This window comes from Rhincodon typus, chromosome 5 (genome assembly GCF_021869965.1).
Source record: "Rhincodon typus isolate 14 chromosome 5, sRhiTyp1.1, whole genome shotgun sequence".
Lineage (NCBI taxonomy): Eukaryota > Metazoa > Chordata > Chondrichthyes > Orectolobiformes > Rhincodontidae > Rhincodon > Rhincodon typus.
Genome location: NC_063336.1, coordinates 20,554,477 through 20,571,018, shown reverse-complemented (window position 1 = coordinate 20,571,018; position 16,542 = coordinate 20,554,477). Strand labels below are relative to the sequence as shown.

Genomic DNA, 16,542 nt, shown 5'->3' with positions numbered 1-16,542 from the left:
TCTTCAATTCCCCTGCCTAACAAGAATCTTTCTCTAAAAATAATATTCAATGGCCCCACCTCTGCCATGTTCTGAGACAGTGAGTTCCAGAGTCACACCACTCCCTGATAGAAACTAACTCTCCTGTCAAAAAGGGTGGCCTCTAATTTTAAACCAGCGCCCCCTAGTTCTAGATTCACACACAAGATTCTTTCCACCTCCACTTTATTAAGTTCAGTCAGAATCTAATACACTTTAGTCAAATAACATCTCACTCTTCTAAACTCCAATGGCAACAAGCCTAGTCTGATATATCCTCATAGGATTGTCCACTCACTACAGGCTTGCTAGGCCATTTGAAGGGACAGTTAAGAGTCAACCACATTGCTGTGGGCCTGGAGTTACATGTAGGCTGGACCAGTAGATTTCCTTCCCTAAAGGATATTACTGAACCAGATGGGTTTTTACAACAAAAACTGTCACAACTAAGGAGAAAATGATGATGTAGTGGTAATGTCACTGGTAATCCAGAAGCCCGTGGCTAATGCTTAGCGGCATGGGTGCAAATCCAACCTCAGGAAATCATTGGAGTTTAAATTCAATCAAATCTGGAATTGAAAGATTGCGGCTATGAAAACTGGTCATTAAAAATTAATTGTCAATGCCCTTTAGGAGGGTAATCCCCTGCCCTTACCCAGTCTGGATTCTATGTGACTCCAGACCCACAGCAACATAGTTGATTGTTAACTGCCCTCTGAAATAGTCTTGGAAAGCCACTCAGTTCAAGGGCAATTAATAATGAGCAACAAATGCTCGCTAAGGCAGTAATGCCCACGCCCTGGGAAAGAACAAAAAGAAAACAGTGACATTCAAACAAGCCCTGGGGTTAAAATGGCCAAGGTCATTAGGGATTGGCCCCAGAATATTTCCATGTTTTAATACAGCCTCCATCCTGGTGCCAATTTTTGATAGTTCTGTGCTGTTTCTGGGCGATGACAGTTGGGTTGGGGTCTCTCCAGTCGATTGCCATGCGATGGTGCCAGTAACCTTCACTCTTCTGTTTGAATAGAACAGCCCTTCCCCACTTCTCTTATTAGCTTTCATTATATTTACAGCATTGACAGTGATAGTAGGGGCCTATCTTCACTCAGGCTTGAATTGGCCACATATAGGCCTCCATTACCTTCCTGACCAGATCTTCATCCTGGTGGAGGACAGAAGGTGCAGGGTTTGGGTAGGCCACGTCTCTGCCTAACCAATACAAACAAATTACAGCAGAAGTCGCAAATCTGACATTAAAACTAGAAAGTGCAGGAGAAACTCCAAGGGTCTGGTACCATTGTGGAGAAAGAAACCGAGTTAATGTTTCAAATCTGATGACTCTTCTTCAGACCCTGCCTAACGACATTCCCTTCCTACTCCCAAACCTGCCACCTGAGAGGGAGCAGAAGATTCTGGCCCCGGTTTTAGTCACAATTTTGCAACTAAAAATAAATAGATATACTGGGGCGGAGGAGGGGTCCCTGTCTTAGGAACAGCCGACTTAGGAACACTCATAGTTACGAGCAAGATCCCATATTAATATTAGTTCTAAGGATCCAATATGCAAATGTTTTCTCATACTTACAAAGAGCTATTTTGTATTGGACGTGCGTACGCTTTAACTTATGAATGTATTCAGAAATGGAATCTATTTGTAACACAGAGGCGGCCTAAGAATGATCAATAAAACAAGGAAAGGAGCTTTCTCCCATTCAGTGAACTGTAAAACTCACCTTCCTGTGACCAAATTCGCTCATTATAGTGGCCAACCTTTTGGTAGCTCTGTGCTGTTTCTGGGCGATGACAGCTGGGTTGGGGTCTCTCCAGTCGATTGCCATACGATGGTGCCAGTAACCTTCACTCTTCTGAACGTGGGCCTCGTTGAGACTTGGATCAAAATAGTGAACTTCACATCCAGCTTTGGCCATTTCCACCTCAAAATGTTTGTCTTCACTCCCTAGTCTATGGCAGAAGGTGAACAGTTGAAGAAGTCATGTGTCTGGAATAATGCTGTGCAGTAACTATTGCCATAAATCAAAATATCGAGTGAGCAAATCTGTCCAATAATTCACTAAAACCCTTTCCCTGCAGCTGAGGTTTCACAGCTGTTATTAAACATTGTGAACTGCGGACATAAAAACACCGGAACTGAATTCTAGTTTGATTTGGCTTAACACTATCCAAAAACATGACTGTTTCATAATAGAAATGATTTCCAATATTCAAGACATATTTCCTGTCCCTCTCAGGTTCCACACCTCCCTCTGGGAATACGAACATGTTGTCACTGGAGTGCAGTTATTAAGAGAGTTAGGGGTGTTGCCTTTTGGATAGGACTTTAAACCCTGATGGTTTTCTCTGGTGGGACGTGAAAGGTGCCAATGGGTAACATACGAATGAGAAGCAAGAGAAGACCATTCAGCCCCTCAAGCCTGCTTCACCATTCAATGAGATTTTGACTGATCCGAATGTGGTCTCAGCTCCACATTTTCACTGACCCCCATTCCTGGTGACACACATATCAGGCAAAGTGCTATCTAGCTCTGCCTTAACTATTCATTGACGTTGGCTCCACCATCCTCTGGGGAAGACATCAAACTGGGCTCGAAACATTAGCTCTGTTTTTCTGTCTCCACAGCCACGGCCAGACCTACAGAGTTTCTCCAACGTTCTCTGGTAAATAGAGACAAGGTAAATGTCAAAAATAATTGAACAGAATGGGTTGAAGGAAGGGCTGAATGGTCTCTATCTGTTTCTGTCAGCATCACATTTACTTGGTAAATCTGTGGATTTTGTTTGCAGGGTCCCATCCCAGCTCCGACAAAACAACGGTCATTCAGAGGCTCCATGAAAGAAAGTGGGAAGAAAAAGCTGTTTTCCTGAATGAAGCTGTTGAAAGCAGCTGGTAATGATTTCATTTCTCTAAAAGGACAGCAAAAAACATTAAACTGCTGACTGCTCATATCTGAGAAATCAGATAAACTCAGACAGAAATCAGCCCCTCCCTCCACGGCTGTTTAACATGTAGGAGCCGATTGTAATATTAAATTAAAAAACAGACCCTGTAATGGATGGGGTCCTTATAAATAAACGACTATGATTTTTGTGGGATCAAGTAAAATCTAAAATGAGACTAAGTCCAAGAAGGAGGCATTGGCAGTAACCAAAAGCTGAGTCAAAGAGGAATGCTTTAAGAAGAGTCAGAAAAGAGGCGGCTGTGACAGGATGGTGGGATTGGCTATATATTAAGGAGAGGACAAAGCAATCATGACTGAAAAGGGACCTTAGGGACACCATAAAAGCAAAAGAAAGAGCAAACAAGTTGGAGAAAATTAGTGGGAAGCCAGAGGTTTGGGAAGCCTTTAAACACCAACAACAGATAACTGAAAAAGCGATGTAGGGAGAAGATGAAATGTGAAGGTAAACAAGCTAATTAGTTTGCAAGAGGTTTTTTTTTGAAGATATATGAAAGGTAAGAAAGCAGCAAGAGTGGACATTGGACCACTGGAGAATGAGGCTTGAGAAATTGTAATGGGGAACAAAGAAACAGCTGAGGTTCTGAATAGGTACTTTACATCAGTTTTCTCAGTGGAAGACACCAGCAGCATAGCAGAACTTCAAGAGATTCGGTGAGGGGGGGGGGGGGGGGGCGGTGGTGCAGAGGTGAGTGTAGTGGCCATCACTAAGGAGAAGATGCTGAGAAGCTGAAAGGTCTGATGGTGGATAAATCACCTGGATCAGATGGACTATGCCCCAGACTTCTGAAGGAGATTGTAGAGGCATCGATGGTGATCATTTAGGAATCACTGGAGTCAGGGAGTATCCCAGAGGACTGGAAAATGGCTAATGTAACACCCCTGTTTAAGAAGGGTGAGAGGCAGAAGACAGAAAACTATTGGCCACAACTCAATTGTTGGTAAGATTTTAGAGTCGCTATTAAGGATCAGATTGCAACATACTTGGAAGTGCACTGTAAAATAGGGCTGAGTCAGCACAGTTTTGTCAAGAGGAGGACATACCTGACAAATCTTTGAGGAGGTAACACGCAAGTTAGACAAAGGAGAGCCACTGGATGTGATCAATTTGAAAATCCAGAAGGCCTTTGACAAGGTGCCACACAGGAAGCTGCTAAATAAGATAATAGCCCATGGTGTTAGGGGCAAGGTACTGGTGTGGAGAGAGGATTGGCTGATTGGTAGAAGGCAGAAAGTGGGGATACAGGGGTCTTTTTCAAAATGGCAACCAGTGACTAGTGGAGTTCCACAGGGGTCAGTGTTGGGACCACAACCTATGCATGTTATACATTTACAATCTGGACAAAGGAACTGAGGGAATTGTTGCTAAGTTTGCAGATGACACAAAGATAGGTGAGGGGAAAGGTTATGTTGAGGAGGTGGGAGGCTGCAGAATGGCTTGGACAGGTTAGGAGAGTGGGCAAAGAAATGGCAGATGGAATGCAATGTGGGAAAGTGTGAGGTCATGCACTTTGGTAAGAAGAATAGAACCATGGACTATTTTCTAAATGGGGAAAGGCTTCAGAAATCTGAAGCACAAAGGGACTTAGGAGTCCTAGTTCAGGATTGTATTAAGGCTAACATGCAGGTTCAGTTGGCAATTAGGAAGGCAAATGCAATGTTAGCATTCATTGCGAGAGGACAAGAGCAGGAATGTACTGCTGAGGCTTAATAAGGCTCTGGTCAGAACAAAGCTGGAATATTGTCAGCAGTTTTGGGCCCTGTATCTAAGGAAGGATGTGCTGGTGTTGGAGGGGGTTGAGAGGAGGTTTACAAGAATGATCTCAAGAATGAAGGGCTCATCATATGAGGAGTGGTTGAGAACTCTGAATGTGTACTTGATGGAGTTTAGAAGCATGAGGGGGGAACTGACTGAAATTTACAGAACGCTGAGAGGCGTGGATAGGGTGAAAACAGAGAAGTAGTTTCCATGAGCAGGAGAAGCTAGAACCTGAGGGCACAGCCTCATAGTGAAGGGACGACCCTTTAGAACTGAGATGAGGAGGAATTTCTTCTGCCAGAGGCTGGTGAATCTGTGGAACTCATTGCTGCAGAAGGCTATAGAGGTCAAGTCATTGAGTGTGCTAAAGGCAGAGCTAGGTAGGCTCTGGACTAGTAAGGGGATCAAAGGTTACAGGGGAAAGGCAGGAGATGGGGCTCAGAAACATATCAGGCATGATCAAATGGCAGAGCAGACTCGATAGGCTGAATGGCCTAATTCTGCTCCTTTATCTTTTGGCTGAAACCCAGACTGTGTTGCTGTTACTATGCCCACTCCTTCCCGATCCAGCTGATCCATTTGCTTTCAATCTTGGTGGTGTCCAGCACTGGTGCAGCTCGGTGCCAGTTCATTTACATTTTTCATGTTCAGAAAGGGTGTTGTAACGAGAGTAGTCCTCCCTGCGTTTAAATCTAAGACGAAATCAAAAAAAATTCCATCCGCAGATTTATTGCATTTTGCTTATCATTGCTTCATGTCCTTTGGAATACCAAGCGCTCAGCCTCAGCCAAGTTAGTTTATCCGAAATCTCGGAAAATAACTGAGCATTTCAGACTGACCTCACCCTGTGCTGCAGGTCAAATGTTTTCCACAGCAAACACAAACTGCTGAGTGTTATTATTGCAGAAGAACTAGTCTCTAGGAATTTAGCTGCAGTACAAGGAAGGGGGATGGGGAGGAAACGACAAGAGGGGCTGATGCTGTTTGTGTGACGGGGGGACGGGAGGGAGTCGCACTTTGGGTCAAAGTTTTGTGCAGGGGTCAGGCGGGCGGAATGTCAGGAAAAAATCATTTCATTCCAACAGGGATTTCCTGGAAAATTGAATCAAAGAAGAAACACCAAAGATGCAGAAATAGACTCTTAGACATGTACAGCACAGACGGAGGTCATTCTGCCCACTGTGTCCATGCCAGCCAGCTAACACACTAATCCCATTTTCCAGCTTTTGACTCAGAGTCTTGGAGACTATGGCAATGCACATGAATAGCTAAACACTGCTTAAATCTTATAAGAGCTTCTGACTCAACCACCCTTTCAGGTAATGAGTTCCGGACTTCTACCACCTTCTGGGTGAAAAATATATCTCCTCATCTTCCCTTTTAGCCTTCTAACTCTTTCCTTAAACTAATGTCCCCAGGTTATTGACCCCTCTATTACTAACCCTCCTATCCACCGTGTATGTACTCCTCATAATCTTACAGATCTCCATCAGGTCCCTTCTCAAACTATGCTGCTCTAAAGAAAATCACACCAGCTTTTCCCCATATCTCAGACCCTCCAGTGCAGACAGCATCCAGGTAAATCTCCTCTGTACCCTCGCCAGTGCTATCATATCCCTCCTATAAATACAGTGACCAGATCTGCACACAGGACTCCGAGTCAGCATGTTATACAGTTCCAGCATAACCTCCTGTACTCTTGTATTCTATGCTTTGCCTGATAAAGGCAAGTATTCTATATGTCTTCCTAACCACCTTATCCGTCTCTCCTACTGCCATTGGGGATGTGTGGGTCTGTACACCAATGTCCCTCTGATTTTTAGTACTTTCCATTCATAGTGTGATCCCCTATCTTGTTAGCCCTTCCCAAGTACATTACCTCACATTTTGCCGTGCTGAGTGCTATTGGCCAAGCTCTGCCCAGCTGACCAGTCCTGCAGTTTACACCTTCAGGTGCCACCTTCAGTCCCAGGTCCAAATGTACAGGGCCAGGTTGATAGAATATTTTCAGATGACGTGAGGAAAAGCAGGACCACGGCACCCTGCAAAGTCCAGCCCTCACTCTGTGAAAAACTGTTTCGACATCTCCCTGTTTTCTCTCACCAATCACTTTGATTTTGTGTTGAATGGTCACTGATATATTATTACACTGGGTTCTCTTTATTTACTCAACCAATGTAATTCATCATTTTGGTTTGACCTTAAATCTCCTCTGAAATGGCTCCACTTTAAGGGGTGTGACCCTAACCCCTCCAGTCATTTCAGGGGCAGGAGAGTAACATTTCCCTCCCCACCAGCCAATTAATGCATCATTCTCCACCATTTCCGCCATCTGCAATCTGACTCCACTACGAAGGATATATTTCCCTCCCCACCCTTATCTGCTTTCCGGAGGGACCACTCTCTCCACGACTCCCTCGTCCGCTCCACACTCCCCACCAGCCCCACCACCCCTGGCACTTTTCCCTGCCACCGCAGAAAGTGCTACACTTGCCCCTACATCTCCCCCCTCACCCCCATCCCAGGCCCTAAGAAAACCTTCCACATTAAACAGATGTTCACCTGCACATCTGCTAATGTGGTCTGTTGTATCTGCTGTTCGTGATGTGGCCTCCTCTACATCGGGGAGACCAAGCAGAGGCTTGGGGACCGCTTTGTGGAACACCTACGCTCGGCTCGCGACAAACTGCTGCACCTCCCAGTCGCGAACCATTTCAATGCCCCCTCCCACTCCTTGGACGACATGTCCATCCTGGGCCTCCTCCAGTGCCACAACGATACCACCCAAAGGCTGGAGAAACAGCATCTCATATTCCGCTTGGGAACCCTGCAGCCCATTGGTCTCAATGTAGACTTCACAAGCTTCAAAATCTCCCCACCCCCGACCTCATCCCAAAACCAGCCCAGCTCGTCCCCGCCTCCTTGACCTGTTTGTCTTCTCTCCCACTTATCCGCTCCTCCCACCTCACTGACCAACCCCCACTCCCACTTCCTACCTACCAGCTTCATCCCCGCCTCCTTGCCCTGTCCGTCTCCTCTCCACCTATCTGCTCCTTTATCCACCTTCCATCCGCCTCCCCCTCTCTCTATTTATTGCAGAGCCCCCTTCCCCTCTCCCACTTCTGAAGAAGGGTCCAGACCTGAAATGTCAGCTTTCCTGCTCCTCTGATGCTGCCTGGCCTGCTGTGTTCCTCCAGCTCTACACCTTGTTACCCCACTGATACCAGCTGCCCCACAGCCATCGAATATTCGGATGCAGTCCCAGCAGCGGCTGGTTCCAGTGGTGGCCACTGCTGGAACTACACCAAATCCCCAAAAGAAAGGAGCAAATGGAACCTCAGTGCTGGAACAGGCCATTCAGCCCATCAAGCCTGCTCTGTTAGGTCATGGTTGATCTCATTCAAAGTGATTTTCCTTACACTTTTCCCATATCTGTTGACATCTTTAATATCTAGAAACCTAGGGATCTCCAACTGCAATGACTGAGCCTCTATCCCAGCGGAAAAATTTCCATAGATTCACTACCTCTAAGTGAAGATATTCCAACTTATCTCTGTCCCCTTATTCTGAGACTAATTCTAGACCAGCCCCTGCCCACCCTTCCTGGGGAAATATCCTTTGTGCATCTACCTGTAATAGAATGATATGGGACACAACAGGCCCTTCAGTCCATCAAGTCTGTACCGTCAAAAGTATACTACTACCTTCCGTTAGTCCCACTTTCGCACACTGGGCCCATAGCCTTGAACATTATGACCTTCAAATGCTCATCCAAGTGCTTTATAAAGGTTGTGAAGATTCTCTCGTCATCTACCCACCCAGGCAGTGCATTCCAGACCCCATCAGCGTCTGAGTGAAAAGCGTTTCCTCAAATCCTATCCAAACCTCCTGCCTTTCACTGTAAAATTATCCTTTCTTGTTATTGACCCTTTGACTAAGGGGAATAGCTGCTTCTATTCACCTTGCCTCTGTCCCTCATAATCTAACACACCTCTATCAAGTCCCCCCCTCACCTTCTCTGCTCCAAAGAAAACAACCTGATCATGTCCAACCTCTCTTCATAGCACTTCATCCCAGGCAACATCCTGATGAATCTCCTTTACACCCTCTCCAGTGCAGACACATCCTTCCGACAGTGTGGTGACCCAGACCTACACTGTGAGAAATTTGTATGCTCTGATGAGATCAGGTTTTGTTCCTCTAAACTCTAGACAACATGTTTCCAGTTTCCTCAACTTTTCCTCACAGGACATTTAGCCTGGTGAACCTACATTGTACTTACTTTCTGATACAGATGTCCTTTCTTAGGTGAGGGGACCATAGCTGTGAGTAATATTCCAGGTACAGTCTCACTAAGATCCTCTACAACGGCAGCAAGACATCTCTACTGTTGTGCTCAAATCCCCATGCAATAAAAGCTAACATTCCATGTGCCTTCCTAATTGCTTGCTGCAGCAGCATGTGGGCTTTCAAAGACTAATGATCAAGGACATTCAAGTCCCCTGGGACATCAGCACTTCTCAATCTGTCACCATTTAAAAAATATTCCGTGATGTGAGTTTGTGACTTGCTCAATGTTAGCCCAGCTGACAAACATGGCAGGTACTCAGGTTTTGGTGAGGTTTATTTACAACACAAACTGTTAACAAGGCTAGGACAACACAGATGTCCACACAGCCTGGGCTCTGGGCTTACTGATGTTAAACACACACACACACACACACACACTTCATGACACAGAGACAGTGACTGAAGATGAGGTGGATGATATACCAGAATATCACATTTCATGTTAGTCTGTCTGGACTGTCTGTATTTCTTTTTTTCCTGCCTTTACATTACATTCTACCTGCCATGTTTGTGCCCATTAAATCAGTCTATATAATTCATCTTTTCATATCCTCCTCATAACTCATGTTACTACCCAGTTGTGAGTCATTAGGAAACTTGGAAATATTACATTTGGCCTGCACATCCGAATCAATGATGTAGATTGTGAACAACTGGACTCCAAACACTGTTGCTTGTGAAGGCTTTGCTGGAGCTAGGTCAAGGTATCAAGCAGCAAGGGCTGTGAGGGTACAGGCTGTGTCTGGTCTGAGAGACTGGGGTACGGGGCATATATCTTCAATGGATATACTTCCTGTAGGAGGTACCCCCACCCCTGCTGCCAGTAGCCCATGCAAGAAAAGCTGCTGGGCCACTTAAGGATCACAGTATTTTTAATCTGCTTCATTGCAAACACTCACCCTGGCAAAGGCCAACGTTTACATTATGCATTGTTGGAATTCATTGCTGACTTCAGTCAGCTGAGGTTACCAACACAAATAGGAGCTGATACTGACAGACTAAAAACAGCCTGGAAATAATCTGGAGGATGTACATCTGACTCACAGGCTAAAGGACCTTGTGTTAACCTGTGAGTCAGTTGTGAAACTGCAATCAGTTGTCAGGCAGACTGAATCATAACACTCATAAACTCATTTCAAGCTGCACTGTTAACTCAGCTGCCACAGTGTTTCATCATCATTGGTGTTAAATAAAGGTACCAGGCTCCTTAGTAGCCTGGCTGCTTTAGTTGCTATCGAACATGAACTGTTCACTACATATTCGGTGGTGTCGTGGAGTTGGCTATAGCTAATTGCTGCCCTGTAACTGGTAATTTTTATTAGAAAGTCCTGCAGAGTTGTCCTATTGTGCCTCTCAGTAGAGGAGTTGCAGAAAGAACACTACCCTGTAGTTTCAGCCGGTTCTTAACTGCACTTTTTAAAAATATATTCTACCTGGCATAGAAATCCAAGAAATCCCCCAGCTTCACGAAAGGAGTCACACTTTCTCATTACTTAGAAATTAACACAGTGGTCATACAGGAGCGCCATTTGAAGTATAAGAAATGAATCTAACCAATATTGATAACATTGATTTGTCTGTTTAGACTGCTGAGTTTTGACCTCGTGGCATGTGGGTTTTCTGCATGTCTGAAGTGCATTAATGATTAACTTATAAGTATTTCTGTCGCCATGATGGCTTTTATTGAAAACAGTTTGATAGAGATAGCCTCTAAGAACTAATGGAGAGTTTACAAGTAAATATAGTACACACTAGGCTTTCTGACAGAAGATTCTGGACTGGTTTTTCATAAAAATCTGGGGGAAGGGGGAGCCCGTAGCTGGAGTGAAACCTTTCAGTTTTAGCTTCAGTTTAAGGCAGTTTTGCAAAGTTCTTAGCTGAAGATGGATATGTAAAGTAGTTGTTCCTGGGATAGGGAGAAGGTAATTTGTATTTGTTAAAAATGGACTCCCTCAGAGCAACAAGTTCAGCAACAGTTCCAGGGCAGAAGTCTTTGGGTAAACCCTGAAGAGGTTCTTTGCAACTGAGAAGGTTTAAGCTCAGGTGTGTGAATGTTCTAGAACAAGCTGTTAGATTCTCCAGCCTGGGAGCTGAAACCACAGTTAAATTAAGTCTATAGAGGTGATAGCAGAGGAGATTCTCTCTGGTGTGAGTACTGTCAAGAGCTGTTAATGGAATTATATTTTATTGTGTGATTTGAATCATTAAATCTGCATTAGATCTCAATAGTTCGGTTCATTTTATCTTCATTTCATTTGCATAATGAACTTCTGTATTGTTATTAATACAGAAAATCTATTCACCCTGATCCAACTATGGACAACAGCTGAATTCCAGAAGTGAGGGGAGAGTGACTCCCCTTGACATCAAAGGCGCACTCGACAGAATGTGGCACTTTTTAACACCTTTCATGGTCTTTCGTCTTATAAGGTGCTTTCTTGCGGATGAAGCATACTCACTTGTAATGCAGGAAATAAACTAACCAGTTGGCACAAAGCAAGATCCTACAAAAAGAAGTCTGTGAACAGAAAATTATTTTTGTTATTGGTGTTGGTTCGAGGATGATTGTTTGCCAGGACATCCATTTGTTTCAAAACATCTTTTACATTCACCCGACAGGATTTACTGAGGGACCACAATTTAATACTTTCATCCAAAAAGGACAGCACCTCTGACAGTGCAGCACTCCATCAATATCAGCTTGCTGCTTGAGTATCGGCAGTGGAACCCATGACCTTCAGTCTCTAGAGACGAGAGTGTTACCAGGGAAACCCAAACACTCTCACCCACTTCTTCAATGACAATTCTCTGTTCCTTCCCCGCTCTGGTCATTAGTTAGGCATCTTCAGGTCCAATGTGGGCTGTTATTACTGAATAGAGCTTGCTATCGCTGACACGTAATCAGAACACCGAACTGCTCAGAATCACACTCACCCGATTGAGTAAACCCTGCACTGTTTTATGTGGATCTGCTGAGCGAGGTGGAAAGCACTGTCCAGGCAAACAGGCCATGGTTCCTGGGTGAGCTCCAGACTGCCAATCTCCTCATCTGGTTTACTACAGGAAATCTGTACAGTGACAAAAGGGAATCAGTTCTTATATCTGTCAGATTTGGACATTGAAACTGCTATGATGTATGAACATACAAATATACAAATTAATAGGAGGAAGTCATTCAGCCCTTTTGACCATGCTCTGCATTAAATAAGCTTGTGACCAAACTCCAGTTTCCAACCCACTCCAAATACCCCTCGACGGCCTCGTCTGGAGTTTGAACAAATTGAGAACATTCTGTAGTACAGAGATGTGACACATGTATCGATCTCCTCTGAGGGTGCACAGCCAATTCAGACAGGAAGAAATACCAGCCTCAATACCAGCCTGTAAAGTAAAACCCTTTACCACAGCGCAGTGAAGAGCAGTTTCTATGTTAGTTTGTCAGGGGCTTACACTAATAAACCTGAGATCTCAAGTTCCAATCAGACAATGGCAGTTTGAATTCAGTTATAAAGAAACCTAGAATTAGAGAGCAGGTATCAGCAAATGACAAAAAGTGATAATTAAAAGAGAGAACTTTCATTAAAACCCAACTTATTTGCTACTGTTACAGGGAAATAAACCTTCTGGTCTTCTCTAACATGATAGTAGTCCAACATTAAGGTACTATTTCTATTCATTCAGGGGATGTGGCCACTAATAGTTGGGCCCATTCCAAGTTGCCCAAGTTGAGAAGGTGGTGGTAAGCTGCCTTCATGAACAGCTGCAATTCACTTGCTGTAGGTTGACCACCAATACCCTTAGGGAAGGAATTCCAGGATTTTGACCCAGCGACAGTGAAGGAATGATGATTTATTTCCAAGTCAAGATGGTGAGTGGCTTGGAGGCGAATTTGCATCTGGTGGTACTCCAATGTATCTGTTGCCGTTGTCCTTGTGGATGGAAGTGGTCGTGGGTTTGGAAGGTGCTGTCTGAGGATCTTTGGTGAATTTCTGCAGTGCATCTTGTAGATGGGTCATATTGTCGCCGCTGAGTGACAATGAACCTATGACTTGATGACGGGGAAGCAGATGAAGATGGTTGGGTCGAGAACATTACCCTGAGGAATGCCTGCACCTGGATGCATCAAGCCATCACAGGTTTCTCAGGAGCAACTCAAAACTGGGGCAAGAAATCCCGGCCTTACCAACATCACCCACATCCCAAGAATTAATTAGAATAAATAAAACATTATGTTTCTCACAATGGTTGATCTTGATTTATTATCTTATACTGTTTATCTGATTATTTGATAAATTGATTTTGATTGATTGATTTTATTGTCATGTGCACCAAAATACAGTGAAAAGCTTTGTTTACAAACAGTACCGGCAGATCACAGCAAGCAAAGGATGTACAGATCAAAAGGACTTAGAGGCATACAGGTTACTTTGCAGGTTACATTATTCGAGGCTAGAATCCGTTCAACAGTCTGATAATGGCTGTAAAGAAGCTGTTCCTGAACCTGTATTTGTGTGTATTCAGGCTTCTGTATCTTCCGCCTGATGGAAGAGGTTGTAGGAGGTCATTACCGGGGTGCGATGGGTCTTTGATGATGTCATTTGTTGATTATGTGTAAATAGAGCCCATGGATGGAAGGTTCGTTTCCGTGATGGTCTGGGCTGTGCACACCATGTTCTGTAGAGCAGTTACCAGGCCATTATGCACCCGGACAGTATGCTTTCAATGGTGCATCTGTAGAAGTTGGTGAGGGACCTTATGGACATGCCAAATTTCCTGAGCCGCCTGAGGAAGAAGAGGTGTTCTTGTGCCTTCCTGACTGTCACATTTACGTGGGAAGTCTGTGACAGGTCGTCGGGTTATTGTCACTCCGAGGAACTTGATGCTGTTCACTCTCTCAACTTCAGTTCCGTTAATGTAGATGGGGCATGTTGTCCTCCTTTCTTTCTGAAGTTGATGATCAGTTCTTTAGGTTTGCCAACGTTGAGAGACAGATTGTTTTCATTGCGCTACATCACCAAGCCCTCTATCTCTCTTTTATATTTTGACTCGTCGTTGTTAGATACCTGTCCCATTATGGTGGTGTCGTCAGCGAACTTGTAGATGGTGTTCATTTGGAATTTGGCGACAGTCGTAGGTGTACAGGGAGTACAGTAGGGGGCTGAAGACACATCCTTGAGGGGCTCCAGTGTTGGGTGTTATTGTGGAGGAGGGGCAGTTACCTATTCTCACTGATTGTGGCCTGTGGGTCAGAAAGCTAAGGATCCAATTGCAGAGGGCAGAGCTGAGACTAAGGTCATGGAGTTTTGAGATCAGTCTGGAGGGGATAATGGTGTTGCAGGCAGAGCCGTAGTCAATGAGCAGGAGTCTGACGTGGGTGTCTTTGTTGTCCAGATGTTCCAGGGATGAATGCAGGGTTAGGGATACGACATCTGATGTGGACCTGTTACATTGATAAGCAAATTGTCGGGGATCGAGGCAGGCTGGGAGACTAGAGTTGATATGGGCCATGGCCAGCCTCTTGAAGCACTTACGATTATTGAGGCCAGAGCTACTGGGTGGTAGTCATTACGGTACACTGCATGTGTTTTCTTGGGTACGGAGATGGTGGTGGTCTTCTTGAAGCAGGTGGGGGGCTGTAGGAGGGAGACGTTGAAGATGTCAATGAATACCTCCACCAGTTACCTCCACCTCCACACAGGATCAACCTTCACAAGCTGGATACAGCTTTCCAGCAAGACCCAGGCCTCAGGAGACGGTGGGCCCAGTCAAATGGAATGGAGGCTTTCAGACCAGGTCAGGCAAGGGGAACTCTGGTTGCGTGGTGCCTGACTCATCCCCAACTGGAGCTGTAGGATGAAGGAAAACAAAACGCCACAATGTACCTGCCTTTGCAAATGACCTTTTCCAAGTAAAGGCACCAAACAAACCAACAACAAACTTACATGTATATAGTACCTTTAATGATTTTTTAAAAAGGGTTTGAGAGCACATCACTAGCATGTAAGACAATGAGCCAAACAGAGAGAGATCAGGCATGACACCAAATGGTTGGTCAGAGGTTGTTTCCAATGAGAAGGGGTGGAGAAAAAGTTGGGGGGTGGGGGACAGGGGGTGGAGCAGTGGTTGAGGCAGAGGAAGAGTTTGGGAGAAAGGATTGAGGACATACCAACACTTTGCCTCGCTACAGCATGAACAGCGAGCTGACGGTTACTCCTGGGCTTACTGGAGTCCTCAGGGAGACTCGAGTTGATCTCAGGACAAAATATTCAGGGCAGAGGCCTAACATACTGAGTCTTTACCTGGTTCTGCCATGGGTGGGAGCCAACCTCTGCTTCCTCCCTGTACATGGGAACAGAGCTGGCTCGGAAACATTTGCTTTTCATACACATGTGGGCAGTCACATCACTGTTATTGATGCCTGACGAGATTATACAACAACTAAACAGATCAAATGGAAGTTAACCATGTGGATTCAAATGCAACTTCATCTGCTAACAGAAAATCAAATGCAACCAAAAAAGGCCAGTCACTTCTAATTGAATAACATTCACTACAATGTTGCTCTGTTTCTATTCCAAAGATAACGTCTGACATATAAATCAGTAATTCAATCAGACAACTCCAATGACATTGCTATGAAACTGAAGCTTGAGCAATGTATGAAGGTCACTGGAATTGTGAGATTGCCTTTGATGCACTCCCAGATAATTATTAGGCTTATCTGGGAGTAATGAGATTATACTGTTCGTTTTCAATGGGTGCATTGAAGCCCAAGGAGGCAACAGAAGTTAAATGGCCAGTTGACAACAAAAGATAGCTCACTGGAAATGAACAGAGCGCAACATTCGCTGTACTGTAGTACCGATGTCTTATTTAATAAAGGTTTACTCACAATCCATGAACAAAGAATTTCTTAGTGAAAATAAACATTGGAATATTCAGGCTCAGAGGAGCAAGTGAGCTCTCTCATCTGATTGGGAATAACAAAATAAACAAGCTTCTCATCTTCATGATCTGAGAGTTTTTTTTACTACTAGAACAGAGAGCCTTGTCTTCATGGATCAACAAGGCAGAGTTTATAAACGAGCAGGTTGCAACATTTCTTCCAATCAATGTTGTCATTTGAGCATTGGCATGAGAGCGCATGGGCAAACACACACACACACACACACACACACACACACAGTCACACACACACATGCAAACATACACACACAGTCTCACACACACACACAGTCACACACACACATGCAAACACACACATACACACACACACACACACACACACAGTTTCACACACACACACAGTCACACAGACACACACACACACAGTCACATACATACATGCAAACACACACACACAGTCTCACACACACACACAGTCACACAGACACACACACACAGACACACACATACACACACTCACCCTCACACACA

The 16,542-nt window shown here is 44.6% G+C and overlaps 1 protein-coding gene across 2 annotated transcripts in view; it reads right to left on the bottom strand.

Annotated features, from left to right (window-relative positions):
- The window catches only part of LOC109914625 (probable methyltransferase-like protein 24), a 152,113-nt gene that overhangs the window by 22,844 nt on the left and 112,727 nt on the right, over positions 1 to 16,542 (bottom strand). For both annotated transcript variants that reach the window (XM_048596810.1, XM_020514235.2), the window contains exons 3-4: positions 12,040 to 12,173; positions 1,755 to 1,983 (exon numbers count right to left, since the gene is read on the bottom strand). In XM_048596810.1, the coding sequence (XP_048452767.1) occupies positions 1,755 to 1,983; positions 12,040 to 12,173 (363 nt within the window). The remainder of the gene's footprint in view (positions 1 to 1,754; positions 1,984 to 12,039; positions 12,174 to 16,542) is intronic.